The sequence below is a fragment of the Rhinopithecus roxellana genome, chromosome 10 (genome assembly GCF_007565055.1).
Source record: "Rhinopithecus roxellana isolate Shanxi Qingling chromosome 10, ASM756505v1, whole genome shotgun sequence".
NCBI lineage: Eukaryota > Metazoa > Chordata > Mammalia > Primates > Cercopithecidae > Rhinopithecus > Rhinopithecus roxellana.
This window is the reverse complement of record NC_044558.1, coordinates 82992425-83018245: the sequence shown is the minus strand read 5'-3', so window position 1 is coordinate 83018245 and position 25821 is coordinate 82992425. Positions and strand designations below refer to the sequence as shown.

Genomic DNA, 25821 nt, shown 5'->3' with positions numbered 1-25821 from the left:
GTGGCACACACCTGTAGTCTCAGCTACTTGGGAGGCTGAAGTGGGAAGATTGCTTGACCCTGGAGGCTGAGGCTGCAGTGAGCCATGATTGTGCCACTGCCCTCCTGCCTAGGCGGTAGGGCTAGACCCTGTCTCAAAAAAACAAAGGAAAGAAAAGAAAAACTACACTATATACCATGAGAACATTTAGAAGACATTTAATGTGTTGATGGTGGTGGTGATGTATTAATCCAAGAAAGGCACATGCGTTTACTTTCAGTGTAAGTTGTAACTACCAATACTTTCTTTCTTCCATAGAGACTTGTTTAAGTATCACTGCAATGCTGATACTGGGAAATTGCTGTTTCTGACGTGTCAGAAGCTTTGTCAGATGTTGGCTGATAATGTCCCAATGACAGTGCCTGTGGGACTGAGTCTTCCTACCGTGATACATGATCTAGCATGCCAGGCTGCCACCATTTGCAGTCCAGGTGACAAGATTTATAAAATACGTAGTTTTCTATTCTCTGGTTCATGTCATACTTGTCTCCCAAATGCTGTCTCTTTACAATTGGGCATCATGGTTATCAGACTAGAGATAGTATCTGTGTTTTACAAAGGGATGCTTATAATTGATTCTCTTTGAGGATTATTGTTTGGACGTATTTCAAAATATTAACAATGTCATTTCTGAGTGTTGACATTACTCACTTTCGTAGGATTATGAAATTCCTTGCCTCCCATATCTGATCTTATTTTCAAGCCAACTTTGAGAAAAAGGTTTAACTTTTTAGGGTAGTCAAAGCTATATGGAACCTTTCTATCTGCATTGCGGCTTTCCTTAGAATTTTAAATGGTAATTATAAAAAGGTTGTTTTCATTATCCTAAAGACATGAAATATGAGTTTAATGATTTTTCTCCATTTTGTTTCAGATTTTTTACTAGATGCTTTAGAACTGTGTAAACATAGTTTAATGGCTGTAGAGCTTTCTAGACAGTGCCAAATGGATGACTGTGGAATCATCATGAAAGTAAGTTACTTTTGAGTTTTTTTCCTTAAATCCCGGGCAACCCATGATGCACCGTTTTTTTTTTTTTTTTTGAGACAAGGTTTTGCTCTGTCACCCAGGCTGGAGTGCAGTGGCATGATCAAGGCTTACTGAAGCCTTGAACTGGGCTTAAGCAGTCCTCCCACCTCAGCCTCCTGAGTAGCTGGGACTACAAGTGTGTGCCACCACATCTGACTAATTTAGAAAAAGGTTTTTTTTTTGTAGAAACAGGGTCTTACCATCTTGCCTAGGCTGGTCTTCAATTCCTGAGCTCAAGTGATTCCGCCACCTCAGCTTCTCAAAGTGCTGGGATTACAGGCATGAGCCACACTGCACCTGGCCTGTTTTTTAATCATTTGCAAAGTTTATGAAAATACTGAATCCATCTCTTATATTTTCTTACCCTAGACTGGAAAACAACATAAGGGCGTGAGGCCACTTCTCTGTTCTAGTCACTTAATTGACTTTAATTTGCACTATCTTTCAAAACATTGGGCCTCCAGCAAGGCCTCCCTCGACATTGTCCGTCTGTTAGAGTTTAACTTAAATTAAATTTCTATAAGCCATAGACCAGAAGAAACACAATATGCATGGTAGTATTTGGCCACCCATGCTGTTTGGCTGTAGGCCAGATGTGATGGCTGACGCCTTATAATCCCAGTACTTTGGGAGGCCAAGTTGGAGGGATTATTTGTGCTCAGGAGTTCAAGACCAACCTGGGCAACACAGTGAGACCTCATCTCTTACAAGTTTAAAAATTAAAATAAAGGACAGGTGTGGTGGCTTATGCCTGTAATCACAACACTTTGTGAGGCCAAGGTGGGTGGATCACTTGAGGTCAGGAGTTCAAGACCAGCCTAGCCAACATGGTGAAACCCTGTCCCTACTGAAAATACAAAAACTAGCCAGGCATGGTGGTGCAAGCCTGTAATTCCAGCTTCTCGGGAGGCTGAAGCACAAGAATTGTTTGAACCTGGGAGGCAGATGTTGCAGTGAGCTGAGATCACACCTTTGCACTCCAGCCTGGGCCACAGAGTAAGACTCTGACTCAAAAAAATAAATAAATAAAAGTAAAATAAAATAAAATAAAATAAATTGTTTGGCTCTAATAGATCTGATTCTGCTTGCTGAAGATGGTTACCTGTGTTGTGCAGCGTATTGACTCCTCTCTTTTTTGTATAATTTGGCACCTAGGCTTCTTTTGGGACACATAGAGATCCATATGAAGAGTGGTCTTACAGTGACTTCTTCAGTGAAGATGGAATTGTTCTTGAGTCACAGATGGTGCTTCCGGTGATTTATGAACTGATTTCATCTCTTGTGCCTCTAACTGGTAAATCTTATTTGTGTCATTATTTTCTGTATATTTCTGCCTTATGTAAATTTAAACTAGAGGTTTGGAGCTAGAACTGCACACAGTAATTATAGGCATAATGTGGAGCTAAAGAAGCAGATACAAAAGAATAAATACTGTGTGGTTTCATTTATGTAAAGTACAAACACAGGCTAGGACTAAGCTGGTGCTGTTTGAAGTCAGGGCAGTGGTTACCCTTGGGGGTGGGAAAGAGGAAGGAAGGGACTGGAGAGCTGGCCGTGTTTTGTTTCTTGTTTTGTTTTTTCGTATTGGTTTTTTTTTGGAGACGGAGTCCTGCTCAGGCTGGAGTGCAGTGGCATGATGTTGGCTCACTGCAACCTCTGCCTCCTTGGTTTAAGCAATTCTCGTGCCTCAGCCTCCCAAGTAGCTGGAATTATAGGCTTATGTCACCACACCCGGCCAATTTTGTATTTTTAGTAGAGATAGGGTTTCACCATGTTGGCCAGGCTGGTCTCAAATCCTGACCTCGAGTGATCTGCCCACCTCAGCCTTCAAAAGTGCTGTGATTACAGGCGTGAGCCACTGTGCCCAGCCGATACTCTGTTTCTTGATCTGGATGCCGCTCCTTCAGGCTGTGGAGGTTTATCAGGTTGTACACTTACCTGTGCATTTTCCTGTGTATATTTATTTATTTTTAAAGCAGCAGTTTGCTTTAGAACTTTTTTTATAATAGTGAAATATTTACACATCTGAGTGTATGTGCTGTGTGAGGGTTATTTTCTTTAGTGTTATTTATGTATTTATTAGTTGTATAAATTTAAGGGGTCCAAGTGTTATTTTGTTACATGGATATATTGCATAGTGATGAAGTCTGGGCTTTTGGTGTGGCCATCTATTTAGTATTATTTAACGTTTTATTATCTTTTGTAGAAAGCAAGAGATATCCCTTGGAGTCTACTAGTTTGCCATACTGCTCCCTTAATGAAGGTATTTGGCATCAGAAATATATAGCATTCTATTAAGATTTCTTCCTTTTTTTTTTTTGAGACAGAGTCTTGTTCTGTTGCCCAGGAGTGCAATGGCACGATGATTGCGGCTCAGTGCTGCAACCCCTTTACCTCCCGGGTTCAACAGTTGTCCTGCCTCAGCCTCTCAAGTTGCTGGGATTACAGTCGTGTGCTAATTATTTTGTATTTTTAGTAGAGACAGGGTTTCACCATGTTGGCCAGCCTGGTCTTGAATTCCTGACCTCAGGTGATCCACCCTGCCTGACCTCAGGTGAATTCCTGACCTCAGGTGATCCACCTTAGCCTCCCAAAGTGCTGGGATTACGGGCGGGAGCCACCATGTCCGGCCTCAAGATTTCTTAATAGAAATATATGGTGGTGTGCTCCTGTGGTCCTGGTTACTTGAGAGGCTGAAGTGGGAGGATCTCTTGAGCCCAGGAGGTCAAGGCAGCAGTGAGCTATGATGGCACTACTGTACTCCAGCCTGGGCAGCAGAAGACCCTATCTCTAAAAAAACAAAAAATCGTAGTTCTAGAAATTTCTTGAAATTCTAAATATGAATGTGATTTAATATCCTTAATGTAATTGTTTGTTTATTTTTTTTTACATTGTTATTTGTCTAAAAGTTCAGTAGATTATGTGATTTGGCTCATAGTGTTCTATGAATTTGTTTATAAATTTTTATCTTTCAAATGGACAAATGATTTTTCTTCAGCTAAAAATTTAAACATCTCAATTAAAATAGGCAAGTTACAATCAAAGTATCTCATTAACTAGTGAACTTAGTTATTTTCTGGTTTAAGTCAAGCCTCATGTTAACTAACTTTGAGAACAAACTTTGTGACTGTTACCTGTATTGAAGAAGTAGGCTGCCCTGAAAACAGTTTTCAATAATAGGGTCTTCCTTTGTTTAAAAAATCTAAATATTAAAATCCTTTATCACTCTGCAGGAGATGGCCTTGTTTTACCTGTTATAAATTCCATCTCTGCCCTGCTTCAGAATCTTCAGGAATCTAGCCAGTGGGAGCTGGCCCTAAGATTTGTGGTTGGTTCATTTGGTACCTGTCTTCAGCACTCTGTGTCAAACTTCATGAATGCCAGTTTGAGTGAAAAGGTAGAGCTTCAAGAACAAATACTTTGACTTGGGATGAATATAGATGTAAAAGCACTAACAAAGGAATTTGGAGTCCACGTTTTCCTTCTGTCTTTGTAGCAAGGAAATTGATAATTTGTCAGATTTAAGAACATTTGTTGAACATCTCTTAAGATTCTGGTGTGGAAATAAGGTGCCTGCACACATTTTCATACTCATTCTTTACAACAGCCCTGGAGTTTCCAGTTTACAAATGTGTAAACTGAGATTCAGGGAGGTGGAATAAGTTACCCAAGGTTTTATATTGTAGTAGTAAGTCTTCACACTCTAAGTTCAGTGCAGTTTCCACTATACCACATTTGCTCAAAATATCTGCTGTTAATTTTGTTATCACCTAAATGGCCAAATTACTGTAATTACTTCTGAGAGTATCACTGAGCATCATTGAAGAGATTCTAGAAGACTAACTGTTGATAACTTGCTTATGAAGCTGGGCCTCAGAGGGAGTTGTCTTCATTTCTACTACTCTGTTGATACGTATTACATGCTGCTTCTTTTTTAATGAACTGTATTGAGGTATAGTTTTCAAAATTAAAATGCATGTTTTAAGTGTATCAACCAATGTATTCACCTTGTCACCAACACCACGGTGAAGACTTAGGACATTTTTAATGCTTCCTCTTTGCTCCCTCCCAGTCAATCCCCTACCCCCAGACACAACTTTCTATCACTGTAGGTTAAATTCTGATACTTTTTGGATATAATGATGAATTTTCAAAGTTTCTTAATATTTGAAAAAATTTTCAGAATGATACCTAGAACTAGACCTAAATGTTTTTTTATTCTTTTCTGAAAGTTATTTGGAGAGACTGCATTAGTTAAATCAAGGCATGTTGTTATGGAATTGAAAGAAAAAGCTGTTATATTTATCAGGGAAAATGCTACAACACTACTGCACAAAGTAAGTATTTGTTCTTGGTAAAAATTTTGGGTTTCTTTGCCTTTTACCTTGGTTAACTGCATATGACTCAATAGTTTATGATTCAGTACAGTAGTGTTTTACTATTCAAAAACTTCAAGAAACTATATTATAGCTAATCAGTTGTATTTTTATTAGGTAATTGACATGCTATAGAGCTTTTATGAAATAGTAGTCCGTCTTGTCCACTGTCACCTCCTGATTTTAATTACTTATATTTATATTTATTTATTTTTTAGAAATGAGGTTTTTCTCTGTCACCCAGGCTGGAGTGCAGTAGTATGATCATAGCTTGCTGCAGCCTTGAACTTCTGGGCCCAAGCGATCCTCCTGCCTCAGGCTCCCGAGTTACTGAGATTACAGGCATGAGCAACTGTGCCCCACTCTGTAGTTATTTATTTTACAGATTAAAGCATTCCAATGATCCTTTTACTTACTTCTATTCCAGAAATCCTAATTTTCCATTACCCTTTATTTTTTTAAAAGATTCGAATGGACTTTTGATGAAAATATAGTTGCATCAGGCATTTAATTTTCATTTGTCAGATTACTTCTTTAAAAAAATTTTGGTTTTTTTTGGAGACAGGGTCTCACTCTGTCTAGGTTGCAGTGCAGAGGCACCATCATAGCTTACTGCAGCCTTGAACTCATGGGCTCAAGCAGCCCTCCTGCTGCTCAGCCTCCTGAGTATCTGGGGCTGCTGGTGCACCCCCATGCCTGGCTAATTTTTGAAAATTTTTTGTAGAGACAGGTCTCACTGTGTTGCCCAGACTGGTCTTGGACTCTTGGCCTCAAGCAATCCTTCCACCTTGGTCTCCTGAAATGCTGGAAATACAGGCATGATATTGTGCCCAGGTCCCCAAATTTTTTTTTTTTTTTTTTGAAACAGAGTCTCACACTCTTGTCCAGGCTGGAATGCAGTGGCACGATCTTGGCTCACTGCAAGCTCCGCTTCCCGGGTTCATGCCGATCTCCTGCCTCAGCCCTCCCTAGTACAGGCGCCTGCCACCATGCCTGGCTAATTTTTTGTATTTTTAGTAGAGACGGGGTTTCACCGTGTTGGCCAAGATGGTCTTGATCTCCTGACCTTGTGATCCACCTGCCTCAGCCTCCCAAAGTGCCGGGATTACAGGCACGAGCCACCGCACCTGGCCCAAAATTTTTTATTTGGAGATAATTTCAAAGTTTCAGGAAAATTTTAAGAATAGTACAGGCCGGGCGCGGTGGCTCACGCCTGTAATCCCAGCACTTTGGGAGGCCGAGGTGGGTGGATCACGAGGTCAGGAGATCGAGACCATCCTGGCTAACACGGTGAAACCCCATCTCTACTAAAAATACAAAAAATTAGCCGGGCGTGGTGGCGGGCGCCTGTAGTCCCAGCTACTCGGGAGGCTGAGGCAGGAGAATGGCGTGAACCCGGGAGGCGGAGCTTGCAGTGAGCTGAGATCCGGCCACTGCACTCCAGCCTGGGTGACAGAGCAAGACTCTGTCTCAAAAAAAAAAAAAAAAAAAAAAAAACAAGAATAGTACAAAAATCTCTGGTATACCCTTTATTGCTTTATCATTTTCTGGCATGCTCTCTCTTTCTCTATTTTTCTTTTTATGTATAAAATCATTTGATATTTTGTATGTATTTTTTCTATTTAGGAATAAGTTACATACCTTATGGCTCTTTACCCCTAAATATTTCAGTGCCCTATAGAACTTGTAGTTGCTTTCCTTACTCTTTGGATAGTGATAAAGGATGTTAAACAGAAGCAAACACATTAGAACTATTTTACTATAACTTTTCATGAAACACTTGTTCTTCCATAGTGTATATAATTCAATTTAGTGATAAATAAACCTCGAGACACTTAATTCTGTTTTTTTTTCTTTAAAAAGTTTTTTTAATTATAAATTAAAATTCTTCCTCTCTATTTGTATTTCTGCCCTTTGTAAACAAAGTTAATTCTGTTTTGATTGTGAAGAATTTGCTTCTTTTGCTGCTTTCTTCCCATAGGTATTTAATTGTCGCTTGGTAGATCTTGACCTGGCGTTGGGTTACTGCACTCTCTTACCTCAAAAAGATGTGTTTGAAAATCTCTGGAAGCTCATAGATAAAGCATGGCAGAATTACGACAAAATCTTGGTATGCCCTAACGAAGCACATCTTCAATTCTTGAAGTATTCAGGATTTGAGGGGAGAAATGAAGTTGGCTTTGCCACCTGGTCTTAAAGATTTAGTAGAATAAGTGTTGAGCTAACTTGTGATTTCTACCAACTTCTGCTTGACTGGTGACATACTGTTGCCTGTATATGCAAGTTATAAGCATTGTTCAACCCAAAATTACAGTTTTTTAATTTCTTAAAATCTGTACACCCTTAGAACCTCAAATCTTATTTTGGTTTAGTTGAAACCCTAGACCCATGAATCAGTTTGTTTTTTTAGGATAAGTTTAATAGATAGAAAACTTCTCTTAGATATTGTGTTAAAATTTGCCTTTTATGGGGATTTTCTTGCAAGATAACTAAAATTTGGCCTTTTATTTATTTATTTATTTATTTATTTATTTTTTTGAGACGGAGTCTCAGCTCACTGCAAGCTCCGCCTCCCAGGTTCACGCCATTCTCCTGCCTCAGCCTCCCGAGTGGCTGGGACTACAGGCGCCCGCCACCTCACCCGGCTAGTTTTTTGTATTTTTTAGTAGAGACGGGGTTTCACCGTGTTCGCCAGGATGATCTCGATCTCCTGACCTCGTGATCCGCCCGTCTCGGCCTCCCAAAGTGCTGGGATTACAGGCTTGAGCCATCGCGCCCGGCCATGGCCTTTTATTATAAAGGAAAACCAGGCTAAATGTATACCATTATACGAAAAGCTGAATTACCTAAATATTACATAAGAAGTAACGACTGTGTACAAAATAATATGTAATGTAACATTCTACATGGTTATCACAAAGAAAGTTATGATTTTTATTGATGGGTTTCATCTAAAAGGTGTTATAAGAATATATTCTACTTATGATTGAACTTTAATTCTATTTTAATTTTTTAGGCAATATCTCTGGTGGGCTCTGAGCTGGCAAGTCTCTATCAGGACATAGAAATGGGGCTTAAGTTCCATGAACTCAGTACTGATGCCCAGTGGGGCATTCGTCTTGGTAAACTTGGTGTGAGTATTCTTTGTACTGCTGTCCTCAATTCTGATAATTACCCAGCTGGAAAATTTAAAACAAAGATCTTGTTGTCCTTTACTTGGGGAAGACAGTGTATGTGTACTGCCTCATACATTTTGTTAAGTACACACATAGGTGCTTTCAAAGAAATAAGGAACTTTTTGCCTCATTTCCTTTTTTCTGTATTTTTAAGAAAATTAAAAGGGACCTGACATTTTCAGCTGCTTAACTTTCTCATTTATGGGTATATATCTAGTATCAATTGACATTTATGCTATTTCGGGCCTAGTCTTTAGCCTCATACTTTTTTTTCTGCTGCTGTTATTTAAAGATAATATTAAAATGTATATACAGCTATACCATGCTTTAAGAACTCCTAGAAGGGGGAAAGTAAATGGCCTTTCTTTTTTATTTTTTTATTTTTATTTTTGAGACGGAGTCTTGCTCTTTTGCCAGACTGGAGTGCAGTGGCGCAATCTCAGCTCACTGCAACATCCGCCTCCCGGGTTCAAGCAATTCCCCTGCCTTAGCCTCCCGAGTAGCTGGGACTACGGGCACGCACCACCACACCCGTCTAATTTTTTGTATTTTAGTAGAGACAGGGTTTCACCATGTTGGCCAGGATGGTCTCCATCTCTTGACCTCGTGATCTGCCCACCTCGGCCTCCCAAAGTACTAGGATTACAGGCGTGAGCCACTGCGCCCGGCCTTGGCCTTTCTTTTTGACACTGTGAAAGGACAGACAGGTCGTGCCACTGCACGCCAGCCTGGGCAACAGAGTGAGACTCTGTCTCAAAAAAAAAAAAAAAAAAAAAGGACAAGCAAAACCCAGTTTTCTTTTTCTTTTCTCTTTCTTTTTTTTTTTTTTTGAGACAGAATCTCACTCTGTCACCCAGGCTGGAGTATAGTGGCATTATCATGGCTCACTGCAGCCTCGACTTCTAGGGCCCAAGTGATCCTCCCAACTTAGCCTCCTGAGTAGCTGGGACTACAGGCGTGCACCACCATACCCAGCTAATTGTTTTGTATTTTTTGTAGAGACAGATTTTCCATGTTGGCCAGGCTGGTCTCGAACTCCTGACCTCAAGTGATCCACCTGCCTCAGCCTCCAGTGCTGGGATTATAGGCATTAGCCAAAACCCTGTTTTCTTTACCAAAAATATAAGACATTTTACTTGCAAACAGTTGACTTATCAGGAAGGTAACCAGTACAGAAATGCTATATGTTTTGAAGCTTAATTCTTCTGCAGTAATGGAACTGGTGTTCTGTTGACATTAACAATCAAACTTTTCAGATGAAGAGGCAATGGTTAGGATGACTAAGGAGTTTCGGACCCAAGTACACCTCAAATCTCAGAATGATGGCTGGGTTGGGTAGTGTGAAGTTGGAGGAGCTATAGAGAAATGTTTCTTTTTAAAAAAGGATACTAAGAAGGCAAGTCATTATGTTGCCCTTACTCTGATACATTTCAGTGTAGAGGGTTTTTTTGGTTTGTTTTGTTCTTTTTATTTCTAGATTTCTTTTCAACCAGTTTTCAGGCAACATTTTCTCACCAAGAAAGACCTCATTAAAGCTCTTGTGGAGAATATAGATATGGACACAAGCCTCGTTCTGGAATATTGCGGGTAATTCTTTAAACATTAATGGTATTTCTGCTGTTAACAAAATGGTAATCCTTATTGCAAGAACACAGTAATAACGATGATTAGTTTACAAGGTCCCTGGACCTCTGATATTTTCTTTTGCTCATTACCAAACTGAGTAAATATGAAGTCAGATTAGAGTCTCTTATGATATCACCATTTAAATTCACCATTTAGTGTTTCCCAAACTTGTCTCCTGATAAGCATCGCCTAGGGCACTAACTTTCACATGCAGGTTTCTGGGCCTCTCTGCAGTTCTGACTCAGTGGGTCTGGACCGAGGCCTCGGAATTGCTGGTCTCTAATAGGAGCTCAGGTGATTCCTATGATCAGAAAAGTTGGAGAATATTCTTCTGAGTAATAAACTTCTACATCAGATTAGCTAGGGAGCAAAGTAATCTTAAAAATTAATGAAAAGTTTGATTTAGGGAGAATTTCTAATTTCCTATTAAAATATTTATAAAAATTTTTATTTTTATTTAATTAACTTATTTATTTGATACAGAGTCTTGCTCTGTCACCCAGGCTGGAATGCAGTGGCGTAATCTCATCTCACTGCAACCTCCACCTTTAAGCGATTCTCTGGCCTTAGCCTCCCAAGTAGCTGGGATTACACGCATGCACCACTACGCCTGGCTAATTTTTATATTTTTAGTAGAGACAGGGTTTCACCATGTTGGCCAGGCTGTTGTCGAACTCCTGACCTCAAGTGATCCACCCGCCTCAGCCTCCCAAAGTACTGGGATTGTAGGGGTGAGCCACTGCGCCTGAACAAGAATTTTTAGAACTAAGATAAAATGTGTTATTTATAGATTCAGCTTACTTTGATGAGTAGGGATAAATGATATGTATTTACTAGATAGAAACGTATAATTTATGTTTCTATCTAGTAAATACAAGGACTCGTTTTCTGGTTTCAGAATGCTTTCAGATATGTATGTCACCTCATTCAATTTTTACAGTTCTTATTGCATATGTTGCCAGTCGATATATGAGAAAACAAACCCATAGTACATGACCTGCTCAAGGTCAAATTATTAATGACTGCTTCTAAAATCTTATGGGTGCTATAACCCCCATCTGATTTGTAACAGATGAATGGAATCTGAGTTATTGAGAATGAAACTGCTTGGTACATTTCCTGCACCAGGCAGGCATCTAGTTCTTTGTCTCTGGACAGTGGGGAAAGACCGTGGCTATCACCATCCTGTACCTGCAAGTCAAGGACTATAGACTGCCCATAGCTTGAAGGAGCACTGACTTAAAGAGTAGTTTGAAGTAACAAAACTATGTCATTCTTCAGTTTAGACTGCTATAAATCCAGAATAGGATACGCACACTCTTATCTTTTTTTATTAATTTGGACTTCTGCTAGATTCTTTTGTGATGTTTTATGGTGCAGGATATTTTTTTGAAATTTAAATAGCTATAATGTCAAGTTCATTTCATAATTATTCTACTTATGTGGCATTGATGATTTGTATTCATATGATAGTGACACTTCTGCCTCAGGCAGTCTACCTGAATAAATTTAGATAACCTTTAGAATATCAGAGAGTGACTTGAAAATGGTGGTACTTAAGCCTTTTATTGCTATTTTGGTTACTCTGTATAGCAAATTAAACTATCACTGTCTTATTAATAGGGTCTAAAAAGGCATTTCAATTGTTATTTTGTCTATAGTAACCAGATTCTTTTTTTTTTTTTTTTTTGAGATGGAGTCTTGCTCTGTCACCCAGGCTGGAGTGCAGTGGCGCAATCTCGTCTCACTGCAACCTCCACCTCCTGGGTTCAAGAGATTCTCCTGCCTCAGCCTCTTGAGTAGCTGGGATTACAGGCACATGCCACCATGCCAGGTTAATTTTTTGTATTTTAGTAGAGATGGGGTTTCACCGTGTTGTCCAGGCTAGTCTCGAACTCCTGAGTTCAGGCAATCCACCCGTCTGGACCTCCCAAAGTGCTAGGATTACAGGCATGAGCCACCATGCCTGGCCTAATTTTTGTATTTTTAGTAGAGATGGGGTTTCACCATATTGCTCAGGCTGGGCTCCCAACTCCTGACCTCAAATGATCTGTCTGCCTTGGCCTCCCAAAGTGCTGGGATTACAGGCATGAACCACCGTGCCGGCCTGCTTTTTTTTTTTTTTTTTATCTTTTTTTAAAAAAACAGCTTTTTGGCTGGGGATGGTGGCTAACGCCTCGAATTGCAACACTTTGAGGGGCCAAGGCAGGAGGATCACTTGAGGCCAGGAGATGGAGACCAGCCTTAGTGACAGAGTGAGAGCCCCATCTCTACAAAACTAAAAAAATTCGTTGAGTATTGTGGCGCATGCTTGTAGTTCCAGCTACTTGAGAGGTTGAGGTGGGAGGACTGCTTGAGCCCAGGAGGTTGAGACTGCAGTGAGCTTTCATCATGCTACTGCACTTTAGCCTGGAGAACAGAATGAGACCCTGTCTCAAAAAAACAAAAAATCCAACTTTTTGTTTTGTTGATCCTTGGTATTGTTTTTGTTTCAATTTCATTTATTTCTGCTCTGATCTTTATTGCTTCTTTTACTAATTTTGTGTTTGTTTGGCTCTTCCTTTTCTAATTCTTTAAGATGTATTGTTAGGTTGTTTGTGAATTTTTTCTGCTGTTTTGATGTGTAGGCACTTATAGGTATAAACTGTTTTCAGCTTTTAATTATTACAAAGAGTTGTTGCAGAGGACATCCTTACTAACATGTATCTTTTTCTACTTAGGTGAAATTTGTAAATGTTGCATTGTTATCCTAAAGAGCATAAATATTTTCAATTTTATTACAGATAACTCCAAAATTATAACAGTTTACACACCCACCAGGAATAATATCAGATTTATTTTTTATTTATTTATTTTTTTGAGATGGAGTTTCGCTCTTTTGCCCAAGCTGGAGTGCAGTGGTATGACCTTGGCTCACCACAACCTCTGCCTTCCAGGTTCAAGCGATTCTCCTGCCTCAGCCTCCCAAGTAGCTAGGACTACAGGTGTGCATCACCATGCCTGGCTAATTTTTGTATTTTTAGTAGAGATGGGGTTTCACTATGTTGGCTAGGCTGGTCTCAAACTCCTGACCTCATGATCTGCTCACCTCGGCCTCCCAAAGTGCTGGGATTACAGATGTGAGTCACCGCGCGCAGCCTAATATCTGATTTTTAAAAGGCAATAATTAGCTTTGATGACAGGTAGTTTATCTGATTTTGAGACTGGACAATGACAAGGTTAAATTTCGACAATGGAAGCATGTACCCAGGTGTTTTGTCAGATACGTTGCATGGAAATCCCTGCAGTTAGGGAGATTGGTATGTATTGAATGCTTCTTTTAGCACGTTTCAGTTGGACTGCGATGCAGCTCTTCAGCTCTTCATTGAAACACTGCTCCACAACACGAATGCCAGCCAAGGCCAGGGAGATGCAAGCATGGACTCTGCAAAGCAGCGGCATCCCAAACTCCTGGCCAAAGCCCTTGAGATGGTTCCTTTACTGACGAGCACAAAAGATTTGGTCATCAGTCTTAGTGGGATACTACATAAGGTAGACACACAGTGAAATGAGTTGGGTCATCTCAGTTATCCCTCCCACCCTCAATAATTAGATACGTTAGTAACAAATTGGATGTATAAGTATATTTTTATCAACTTAATTTGAAATATTCTCTTGATTTCTATATTTTTAACACAGTTAAATATAATTTTCCCATTTTTCAAAATAGAAGTAGCTTTTCTTCCCCAGATTTTTGAAAACCTTATGCATTCTTTGAATTTGTATGAACTAGAAAGAAAATGTATAAATCAAAACAGGCAATTTTCCTATAACCCCAATCCCTAGAGATAAAAATGTTAATAATGTGGTGTAGTAACTATCTTACAGTAAATATACTATTCTGTGACCCTCTTTTTTCGCTTAACATATTGTCATTATATGTCAATACATACACATCTATCTCAAAAGAAACAATTTCTTTTTCACCATCCTGCCGGAAATGTCTTTTTTCTTTTTTTTTTTTTGAGACAAGGTCTTGCTCTGTTGCCCAGGCTGGAGTGCAGTGGTATGAATGTGACTCACTACAGCTTCTATGTCCTAGACTCAAGTGATACTCCAGCCTCAGCCTCCCGAGTAGCTAGGATTACAGGTGTGCACTATCATGCCTGTTTCATTTTTATATTTTTAGTACGGGATTTCACCATGTTGTCCAGGCTGTTTTCAAACTACTGGCCTCAAGCAATCCTCCCACCTTGGCCTCCTGAAGTACTAGGAATACAGAGGTGAGCCACCAGGCCTAGTGAAACATCATTTTTGACAGATGTATAACTATTATTCCATTATATGGATAAAACATGCCGTATTTAACCAGCCTTTTGTGGATAGACATTTAAAATTTTTTTTGTTTTTGTTTTTGTTTTTGTTTTGAGATAGAGTCTCACTGTCACCCAGGCTGGAGTGCAGTGTTGTGAACATGGCTCATGGCAGCCTTGACCTCCTGGGCTCAAGTGGTCCTTCTACCTCAGCCTCCCAGGTAGCTGGGACTATAGGTGCATGCCGCCATAATTTTATGGCAGTAATTTTTTTAAAAATGTTTTTAAAATTTTTTAATTTTTAAAAAATTTTTTGTGAAGATGAATCTCACTATGTTGTCCTGGCTGGGTAGATTTTATTATTATAAATGGTTATAATTAATATCTTCATACATGTTTTTATACTTTTGTCTGATTTTTTAATTTTTTTAAGAGAAGGGGGGTCTCGCTATTTTGCCCAGGTTGGCCTCTAACTCCTGGGCTCAGGTGATCCTCTTGCTTCAGCTTCCTGAGTAGCTGGAACTACAGGGACTATACCTGGTATAGTATATAGCTGAGTATTTGTTTAGGAGATCTTCTGATCTAAGAATTGGAATGTTTGGTCAGGGGGTAGTTTAATGAAGCAATGAAGGTGAATGGCAGGGAAATAAATTTTTTTTTTTTTTGAGATGGAGTTTTGCTCTTGTTGTCCAGGCTGGAGTCTAATGGTGCAGTCTCGGCTCCCTGCAAACTCTGCCTCCCGGGTTCTCCTGCCTCAGCTTCCCAAGTAGCTGGGATTACAGGCATGTGCCACCACATCCAGCTAATTTTTTGTATTTAGGAGCGATAGGGTTTCACCATGTTGGTCAGGCTTGTCATGAACTCCTGACCTCAGGTGATCCACCTGCCTCGGCCTCCCAAAGTGCTGGAATTACAGGCATGAGCCACTGTGCCCAGCTTGGAAATAAGATTTTAAGCCTGAAATAAATATCTCAGTTTTATATTTTGCTTGTAATTCAGCCCAAAATTACATAGATTGCTCAAATATTCTAGGTACAATATTTCATCTTCCCACTTTGTTCAGTGTTTTTTTTCACATGACTTTTGTTGGCATTTTAAAAATAGGCCAGCTTGAGGAACATAGTAAGAACTTGTCACTACAAAAAATTTTTTTAAATTAGGTGGGTCTAATGGTATGTGTCTGTAATCCCAGCTATTTGGGAAGCTGAAGTGGGGAGGATTACTTGAGCCCAGGAAGTCAAGGCTGCAGTGAGTTGTGATTATACCACTGCACTCCAGCCTGGGTGACAGAGCAAGACTGTCTCAAAAATAAAAAGAAAAAAAGTAATTGTGTGTAGGTAGAAAGAAACAAAGAACAAAGAGAAGACTGGTTTTTTTTGTTGTTGTTTTTTTGTTTTGTTTTGTTTTGTGTGAGATGAAATCTCACTCCATTGTCCAGGCATGGAGTGCAATGGCACGATCTTGGCTCACTGCAACCTCTGCCTCCTGGGTTCAAGCGATTCTCCTGCCTCTGCCTCCTGAGTAGTTGGTACTACAGGCATGCACCACCACGCCGGCTACTTTTTGTATTTTTAGTAGAGACAGGATTTCACCATGTTGGCCAGGCTGGTCTCAAATGCCTGACCTCAGGTGATCTGTGTGCCTTAGCCTCCCAAAGTGTTGGGATTTCAGGCATGAGCCACTGTACCCAGCCTGACATCCTTTCTTTTTGTGTTAGTATATATGTATGCCACACAATTAATTCTTGCACTATAGTATATAGTTAGAGCTAAAACAGAATCCTTTGAGAAACTTGCTTGGAGGCCCACAGTTTTACTCATGTCATTTCTAAGAAAAGCATCAGTTTCTTTTTGTTCTAATTTATCCCATCGTAAATGGAAGAAATGGAACTTTAATTTCAAAATCTTATAAAATTTTGACCATATCCCTACCCTTTCTATGTTTTTAGTATCTTAAGAACTTCCTTCTTATTTTTGAGACAGAGTCTGGTTCTTTTGTTCAGGCTGGAGAGCCAGTGGCATGATCTCAGCTCACTGTAACCTCCACTTCTCAGGTTCAGGGGATTCTCCTGCCTCAGCCTCCCAGGTAGCTGGGACTACAGGTGCATGCCACCACACCCAGCTAATTTTTGTATTTTAGGTAGAGATGGGGTTTCACCTCATTGGCCAGGCTGGTCTTGAACTCTTGACCACCCGCCTTGGCCTCCCAAAGTGCTGGAATTACAGGCAAGAGCATCCTTCTTTATTAATACTACCTTGTGCAGCTTTTAAAAACAGCCTTTGAGACCTTTTTTAGCATGTATGTTTATCCTCACAGGTAATTTTAGAAGTGAGAAAATTGTAGCTCTTTATTTTTTTATTTTTATTATTATTATTATTATTTTTTGAGACAGAGTCTCATTCTGTTGCCCAGGCTGGAGTGCAGTGGCATGACTCGATTAACTGCAAGCTGCGCCTCCCGGGTTCACGCTCCTGGGTTCACGCCATTCTCCTGCCTCAGCCTCCTGAGTAGCTGGGACAACAGGCGCCCGCCACCATGCCTGGCTAATTTTTTTTTGTATTTTTTAGTAGAGACGGGGTTTCACTGTGTTAGCCGGAATGGTCTCAATCTCCTGACCTCATGATTTGCCGGCCTCGGCCTCCCAAAGTGCTAGGATTACAGGCGTGAGCCACCGCATCTGGCTGGTTGTAGCTCATTTTTAAGGGAGTAATTAATTTAACATTGTAGTGCAATGATGTTTTTATATTTGTAATCCGTGCTGATGATTATAATTGAATAAAACTTCAACATGGCAAAGTCTTATCAAGTTTTGATGTATTTTTGTTTTTATACAGTTGGATCCTTATGACTATGAAATGATTGAAGTTGTCCTGAAAGTTATAGAACGAGCTGATGAAAAGATAACCAATATTAATATTAATCAGGTATAACAAATATATCAAAGATGTAAAAATAATCTTTCTGCTTTTATTTGGATCATAAATCATATCATTATCCAGGGCCTTTCCAGATTATCCACTGAATTCCCTTTAAACTCTGTGGTTTATTTTAGGTTTTTAAAAATCTTTACAAATCTTTAAAAAAGGGAAAAGATTTTCATGACATTCCTATTTTATCACTTATCTTCATCCTGTTTTTGCTGTTTCGAGGTGATTTAAATAACCTCTCCTGCTGTTGAAGAGCATGAAGTCACTACAGAACTAATTGTGAAGAGTTAAGGCAACATTTGCCATGTAGGACGTGAAAAAGGCCATGGGGCTGAGAGTTAGGTCAGATTTGTGTATTAATGAGTAGGTCCAAGACCTACTCAATTGTGTCTCATTACTTTCATTAACTTCTTCATCGTTTCTGAATTTTGGTCATAGTGGCTTTTATACTTTTTAATTTGATTTTAGAAATTAATATTTCAGAAATATTTTAATATTTTAATAAGACTTATTATATAAGAAAATATATCAATTCAAAAGATTATACAAAGTTCCCTAATGGAAAATATAAACATAAGAAAAATAAGAGTGTAGAGAATTAATTTAGATCTGTAGCCTCTATATTTAAAATGAAATCATATATTTTGAATTATATCTCAAATTATTTGAAGAGCAGATAACCAACTGTCAAGCTCTCATTTACAAAACATCCTACCAGCAACAGGGCACCAGTGGTTTCTGCTCATAGGATTCCTTTAATGATCGTCATACATTATAGTTTAGATGAATAACGTTAAAGGGAATACTAGAAAAGGTGTTGATCCTCTTTCTGAAAACAAGATGGTCTCAGGAATGGAAACTTTTGATGGTATAGTGTTAGATGATTTTATGACAGTTTATGATTGGGTTACTCTTACTGGACAAAAGTGTTTTATTTTAATATAGGCGTTGAGTGTTCTGAAACATTTGAAGTCATACAGAAGAATTTCTCCTCCTGTGGATCTGGAATATCAGTATATGTTGGAACATGTCATAACTTTGCCATCAGCTGCCCAAACTAGACTGCCTTTTCACCTGATATTCTTTGGCACAGCACAGAACTTCTGGAAAATTCTCTGTATGTGTTCATTAACTTTTTATGAATTTTACTGGATAGCCAAATTTTTTTTCTTAAGCAAATCATACTCTCCTTGTTTCCTTTCTAGCTACAGAACTCAGTGAAGAATCTTTCCCAACATTGCTCTTAATTTCTAAATTAATGAAGGTAATGGGTTAAAATATTGTAAGACATTTCTGTATCCTGTAATTAATTCTGACCCTGTGTAGATTTTTCTGCTGCTTTCATGTAAAACCTTATATGTGAATATGTGCTTCAGCCATAACCTTCCTTTTTTTTTGAAGTTCTCTCTGGACACTCTCTACGTGTCTACAGCAAAACATGTTTTTGAAAAAAAACTGAAGCCAAAGCTCCTGAAGTTAACACAAGCTAAATCCTCAACATTGATTAACAAGGAAATAACTAAGATCACGCAGACCATTGAATCCTACTTACTCTCTATAGTCAACCCAGAGTGGGCTGTAGCTATTGCCATCAGCCTTGCCCAGGATATCCCAGAAGGTAAGAGGTCTTCTTTTAAAATTGTAGTAAAAAGAAAAAAAAATACTCCTTTTGCATCTTCAAGAAGAAGCAGGATGGTAGTTTTGAAATGTATATGCCTGCTCTCTTCTCTGTGGTGAATGCTGTAAACGCTCATGGGCAAGGAGGCAGGCACTTTCCAACTTGTCCTTGTGCCTTCTTTGGGGTGTGACCTTTGCTAGGAATAAGCAGTGATGGGTACTTCCTAATATCCAGTCACACTTTCTTTTTCTTTTTTTTTTTTTGAGACGGAGTCTTGCTCTGTCACCAGGCTGGAGTGTGGTGGCATGATCTCGGCTCATTGCAGCCTCCACCTCCCGGGTTCAAGCGATTCTCCTGCCTCAGTCTCCCAAGTAGCTGGGACTACAGGTGCGCGCCACCATGCCCAGCTGATTTTTGTATTTTTAATAGAGACGGGGTTTCGCCATGTTGGCCAGGATGATCTCAATCTCTTGACCTCGTGATCTACCCACCTCGGCCTCCCAAAGTGCTGGGATTACAGGTGTGAGCCAGCACACCTGGCCCAATCACACTTTCAGTGAGGAATCTTTAGATAGTCTCACATAACCAGACAGGTGCACAAGCACAGGCACTTACTGCTAGATTTTTGGTTGTAACAAAAGTTGAAAATGACTTTTAAAAGAATGCTCAAGTCACGAACTGGTTAGAAAATAGGATGTGTTCATAGAACGAAATATTATGGGGCTGATTTGGAAAGATATCCAAGATATGAAGTGAGAATAGCAAATTATACTAGAATATGTATGGTATTACCCACTAGGGTTAAGATGCACATGCATGCATGTGTGAACACAGACTGACACACACAGAAAACTCCTGGAAGGCATATAAGAATCTAGAGAATAGGAATGGAAGACTCTGAGCTTTTTTTTTTTTTTTTTTTTTTTTTTTGAGACGGAGTCTTGCTCTGTCGCCCAGGCTGGAGTACAGTTGTGCGATCTCAGCTCACTGCAATCTCCGTCTCCCGGGTTCACGCCATTCTCCTGCCTCAGCCTCTCGAGTAGCTGGGACTACAGGCGCCCGCCACCTCACCCGGCTAATTTTTTTTGTATTTTAGTAGAGACGGGGTTTCACCGTGTTAGCCAGGATGGTCTCGATCTCCTGACCTTGTGATCCGTCCGTCTCGGCCTCCCAAAGTGCTGGGATTACAGGCGTGAGCCACCGCGCCAGCCTGTTTTTTTTGTTTTTTTTTGTTTTTTTTGATGGAGTCTTGCTCTGTCGCCCAGGCTGGAGTGCAGTGGCGTGATCTCAGCTCACTGCAACCTCTGCCTCCTGTGTTCAAGTGCTTCTCCTGCCTCAGCCTCCCGAGTAGCTGGGACTACAGACGTGTGCCACCATGCCCAGCTAATTTTTGTATTTTTAGTAGAGACAGGGTTTCTCCATGTTGGCCTGGCTGGTCTCCAACTCCTGACCTCAGGCAATCCACTTGACTTGGCCTCCCAAAGTGCTGGGATTACAAATGTGAGCCACTGCGCCCAGCCATGAGTATGCATTTTTGTAATTTTTTAAAAGTTGCTAATTTGACCAAAATACATTTTCTTGAAAAGATTAAGATTTGCCTGTAAATCTTTATTTATTTATTTTTTTAGGTTCCTTCAAGATGTCTGCTTTGAAATTCTGCCTTTATTTAGCTGAGAGATGGCTGCAGAATATCCCATCGCAGGTGTGTCTGAACTATCAGACTGGTGGCTTCTCTTCTTCCTAATTAAATTGTACTAGCTTATTTTACCTTCTCATGCTGCCCTGGTGCCTAAATGGAGAAGGAAGACCAAGGCTTTGTGTAGATGCTTCGGAACATAACTGAGGAAGGGAGGGATTGTGATTGATAAAGACGGATGCTTGGCTTCAACTGAGACTTATAAAGTAAGATTTTCTTTTTGCTTGGAATTGTTTAAAAGGATGAAAAACGTGAAAAAGCCGAGGCTTTGTTGAAGAAGCTTCATATCCAGTACCGGCGATCAGGCACAGAAGCTGTGCTCATAGCCCACAAGCTGAACACTGAGGAATATTTAAGAGTGATCGGAAAGCCAGCACATCTCATTGTCAGTCTCTACGAACATCCTAGCATCAATCAAAGAATTCAGAATTCATCTGGCACAGATTATCCTGGTGAGGACAGAACTATTTTTTTGTTGTCCAAGAAAAGCTATTATTTTGATTCCCAGTTTTATGTATATATGTACATGTACATATATAGTACATATATGTGCTTACATATGTATATGCTTAAACATACTTATGTGTATGCATGTGCATATATACACATACACATATAAGTATTCAATATAAGTATTTAAAACTTGAGTTGTTCTTTTAATTATTTATTTTGAATATCTTAGATATTCATGCAGCAGCTAAAGAAATAGCTGAAGTCAATGAAATTAATTTGGAAAAAGTCTGGGACATGTTGTTGGAAAAATGGCTATGCCCTTCAACAAAACCTGGTGAAGTAAGTACTTGCTGCCCAAGAGTTGAGTATGCACCGATGACTTCTTCTCAAAGGCTAAATATTTATCCCGCATGATACGGCCTTCTAATTAGGAGCACAGACTCTTCAAAGAAGGAACTTTGTTTTGTTTTGTTTTTGAGACGGAATCTTGCTCTGTTGCCCTGCCTGGAGTGCAATGGCACAATCTCTGCTCACTACAACCTCCGCCTCCTGGGTGCAAGCGATTCTCCTGTGTCAGCCTCCTGAGTAGCTGGGATTACAGGTGCCCGCTACCATGCCCGGCTGATTTTTGTATTTTTGGTAGAGACGGGGTTTCACCATATTGGTCAGGCTAGCCTCAAACTCCTGACCTTGTGATCCTCCTGCCTCAGCCTCCCAGCGTGCTGGGATTACAGGCGTGAGCAACCACACCTGGCCTCTTTTGTTTGTTTTTTAAAGACAGAGGCTCGCTCTGTCACCCTGGCAAGTGCAATGGCGCAATCATGGCTTACTGCGGACTTGAACTCCTAGGTTCAAGCAGTCCTCCCCACCTCAGCCTCGTGAGTAGCCGGGACTACACATGTGCATCACCATGTGTGGCTAATGTTTTGCTTGTTTGTTTGTTCGTTTTGTAGAGACAGGGTCTCTCACTGTGTTGGCCAGGCTGATCTCCAACTCCAGGTCTCAAGTGATCTTCCCACCTCGATTTCCCAAAGTGCTGGGATTACAGGCATAAACCACTGTGCCTGTCTGGAACTTTTGTTCATTTTATTTTATTTTATTTTATTTTGAGACGGAGTCTCGCTTTGTCGCCCGGGCTGCAGTGCAGTGGCCGGATCTCAGCTCACTGCAAGCTCTGCCTCCCGGGTTTACGCCATTCTCCTGCCTCAGCCTCCCGAGTAGCTGGGACTACAGGCGCCAGCTACCTCGTCCGGTTAGCTTTTTGTATTTTTTAGTAGAGACGGGGTTTCACCATGTTAGCCAGGATGGTCTCGAACTCCTGACCTCATGATCCGCCCGTCTCGGCCTCCCAAAGTGCTGGAATTACAGGCTTGAGCCACCGCGCCTGGCCCTTTTGTTCATTTTATTACCGTCTGTTATCTGATAAGTTTTAAAGAGATTGTTAATTTTTCTTTTTTTTGGATACAGAGTTTTAGTCTGTCACCCAGTCTGGAGTGCAGTGGCGTGATCTCAGCTCACGGCAGCCTCTGCTGAGGTTCAAGAGATTCTCCCTCCTCAGCTTCCCGAGTAGCTGGGATTACAGGCGTGCGCCACTATGCCCAGCTAATTTTTGTATTTTTAGTAGAGATGGGGTTTCACCATGTTGGCCAAGCTGGTCTCGAACTCCCGACCTCAGGTGTTCCACCCGCCTTGGCCTCCCAAAGTGTTGGGATTATAGGTGTGAACACCACGCCTGGCCTGAGGTTGCTTACTTTTTGTTTACATATTGTTTTGTAGCTGTTTTACCTTTCAATTGATGATTTCAGATGCTGTCTTATATGAAAGAAATGGCCTGTTCTTTTATTCAAATTCATGTGATTAACTTTTTTTTTGAAATAATTTAAAATGTACAGAAAAGTGCAAAAATAGTAAAAAAAAAATTCCTATATATACCTTTCACCCATATCCATGAATTTTTAACATTTTGTCATATCACTTCATCTCTCCTCTATAATTGATACACATAATATTTTTCTGAACCATTGAAGAGTAAATCACATGTGGCATACCCCTTTGCCCCCTGAATATTTTAAGGGTGTATTTCCCAAGAACAGGATTTTCTCTTATCCAACCATAATATAATTATAAAAATCAGAAATTTAATGGTGATATAATTGAATTTATGGTCCATTTTACAGTTATACCAATTGTCCTAATAATGTTTTTTATAACAGTTTTCTCCCCCAGGTCTAGGATCTTGTCTAGGACTATGCTTTGCATTTGTTGGTCATGTCTCTAGTCTGCTTTTTTTTTTCTGACATAGTCTGGCTCCATTGCCTAGGCTGGAGTGCAGTGGTGCAATCTCAGCTCACTGCAACCCCCACCTCCTGGGTTCAAGCGAGTCTCATGCCTCAGCCTCTCGAGTAGCTGGGATTACAGGTGCCCACCACCATGCCTAGCTAATTTTTGTATTTTTAGTAGAGATAGGTTTTCACCATGTTGGCCGGGCTGGTCTCGAACTCCTGGCCTCATATGTTCCTTCTACCTCAGCCTCCCAAAGTGCTGGGATTACAGGTGTGAGCCACCATGCTTGGCCTCTAGTCTGTTTTAATCTACAACAGTTCTGTGACTTTTTCTTGTTTTTTATGATATTGACATTTTTGAAGAGTATAATCCAGCTGTTTCATAAGCTGCCCTCCAATTTGGGCTTGTCTAATACTGCCTCATGATAAGATTCAAATTACTTATTTTTAACATCGTACTGCATAAGTTGTGTTGGGCCTTCCTCAGGGTATGACATTTGGAGGCACATGAGGTCCCTTTGCCCTCACAGTTGATGTTAATTTAGATAACTTGGTTAAGGTGTTGTCTGTTTGTCTACTCCATAATTGCTATTTTTCCTTTTGTAATTATTAGAGGAAATATTTTGGGATGATACAGCATTCCATGCCTCTCCCAGCTCCTTTCCTCTACCCCTGCATACCCTGATTTATTGATGTTTTTGAAGAGCACAGGCCAGCCGGTTTATAAAATGTTTCATTTTGGGTCTGCTAATGTTTCCTGTTATTTGATTCAGGTTATGTGCTTTTGGCAAGAATACTGAATAGGTGATGTGTTACTTTCAAAGGATCACACCAGGAAGCACATAATGTCAGTTTTTCAGAAATAGCATCATTAACATCTAAAATTTAAGATAGGATTCAGCAAATCCAGATCTTTTGTATCATTTCTTCTGAATTTTCAGGCAGAACTTGAGGTAGATTCTATAATTCCTATATCCACCTAGGCAGATATTCTTGGGGGAGCAAAATCTATTTGTAAACAAATAGTGTAATTAACATGATATTAGGGTTTTGTTTGTTTGTTTGTTAGAGCAGTGGCATGATCTCAGTTCACTACAGCCTCCACCTCCCTGGCTTAAGTGATTCTCGTGCCTCAGTCTCCAGAGTAGCTGGGACTACAGGTGTCCCAGCTACTTTCAAAAAATTACCTGGCCCGGCACGGTGGCTCACGCCTGTAATCCCAGCACCTTGGGAGGCCGAGGTGGGTGGATCACGAGGTCAGGAGATCAAGACTATCCTGGCGAACACGGGGAAACCCCATCTCTACTGAAAATACAAAAAAAATTAGCCAGGCGTGGTGGTGGGCGCCTGTAGTCCCAGCTTCTAGGGAGGCTGAGGCAGGAGAATGGCGTTAACCCGGGAGGTGGCGGAGCTTGCAGTGAGCAGAGATCGTGCCACTGCACTCCAGCCTGGGCAACAGAACAAGACTGCGTCTCAGAAAAAAAAAAAAAATATTACCTGTGCCCGGCTAATTTTTTTAGTATTTTTAGTAGAGATGGGTTTTCGCCATGTTGCCCAAACTGGTCTCAAACTCCTGAGCTTAGGTGATTCACCCACCTCAGCCTCCCAAAGTCCTGGGATTACAGGTGTGAGCCACTGCACCCGGCCACCATTAGGTTTTTAATTAGCAATTTTTATATCGTTTGGCATTTGATTCAACAACGATTTTTAAAGTATTTACCAAGAGCATGGACTGTGCTTCAGTGGAAACAGGAGTTAGAAACATATCTTGGCCACGTATAATATGTGGTTAACTTTTAGAAACCAGCCTTTACAGATGTTTTAACTTATATGTAAGTTCAAGGTACACACTGAAAGTTCCTTGAGGCCAGAAACTGCATGTATCATAGCACCTAGCACAGTACTTTGTAAATCCCAATAGATATATACTGAATTAACAAATGGTTCATTTAAAATTCATGGAGTCTTTTCCTTTTAAAAATTATATAATATGGGGCTGGGCAAGGTAGCTCATAACTGTAACCTCAGCACTTTGGGAGGCCGAGGTAGGAGGATTGTTTGAGGCCAGAGCTTTGAGACCAGCCTGAGCAACATAGCAAGACCCCCATCTCTACAAAAATTTTAAAAATTAGCCAGGTGCCATGGTGTGCACCTGTGGTCCCAGCTACTTGGGAGGCTGAGGCAAGAGGATTGCTTGAGCACAGGAGGTTGAGGTTGCAGTGAGCCATGGTTGTGCCACTGTACTCTGGCCTGAGTGACAGAGCTAGACCCTGTCTCCAAAAATAAAAATAAATCAAAATAAAAATC

The 25821-nt window shown here is 40.3% G+C and overlaps 1 protein-coding gene across 1 annotated transcript in view; it reads left to right on the top strand.

The window, feature by feature from the left end:
* KNTC1 (kinetochore associated 1) overlaps positions 1–25821 on the top strand; it is a 100120-nt gene that overhangs the window by 56754 nt on the left and 17545 nt on the right. The window contains exons 35-51 of the mRNA XM_010368364.2: positions 298–470; positions 914–1011; positions 2224–2362; positions 3275–3331; positions 4302–4465; positions 5301–5405; positions 7426–7554; positions 8461–8577; positions 10098–10207; positions 13570–13777; positions 17373–17462; positions 18411–18582; positions 18671–18729; positions 18867–19083; positions 20712–20785; positions 21021–21231; positions 21462–21571. Of these exons, the coding sequence (XP_010366666.1) occupies positions 298–470; positions 914–1011; positions 2224–2362; positions 3275–3331; positions 4302–4465; positions 5301–5405; positions 7426–7554; positions 8461–8577; positions 10098–10207; positions 13570–13777; positions 17373–17462; positions 18411–18582; positions 18671–18729; positions 18867–19083; positions 20712–20785; positions 21021–21231; positions 21462–21571 (2233 nt within the window). The remainder of the gene's footprint in view (positions 1–297; positions 471–913; positions 1012–2223; positions 2363–3274; positions 3332–4301; positions 4466–5300; positions 5406–7425; positions 7555–8460; positions 8578–10097; positions 10208–13569; positions 13778–17372; positions 17463–18410; positions 18583–18670; positions 18730–18866; positions 19084–20711; positions 20786–21020; positions 21232–21461; positions 21572–25821) is intronic.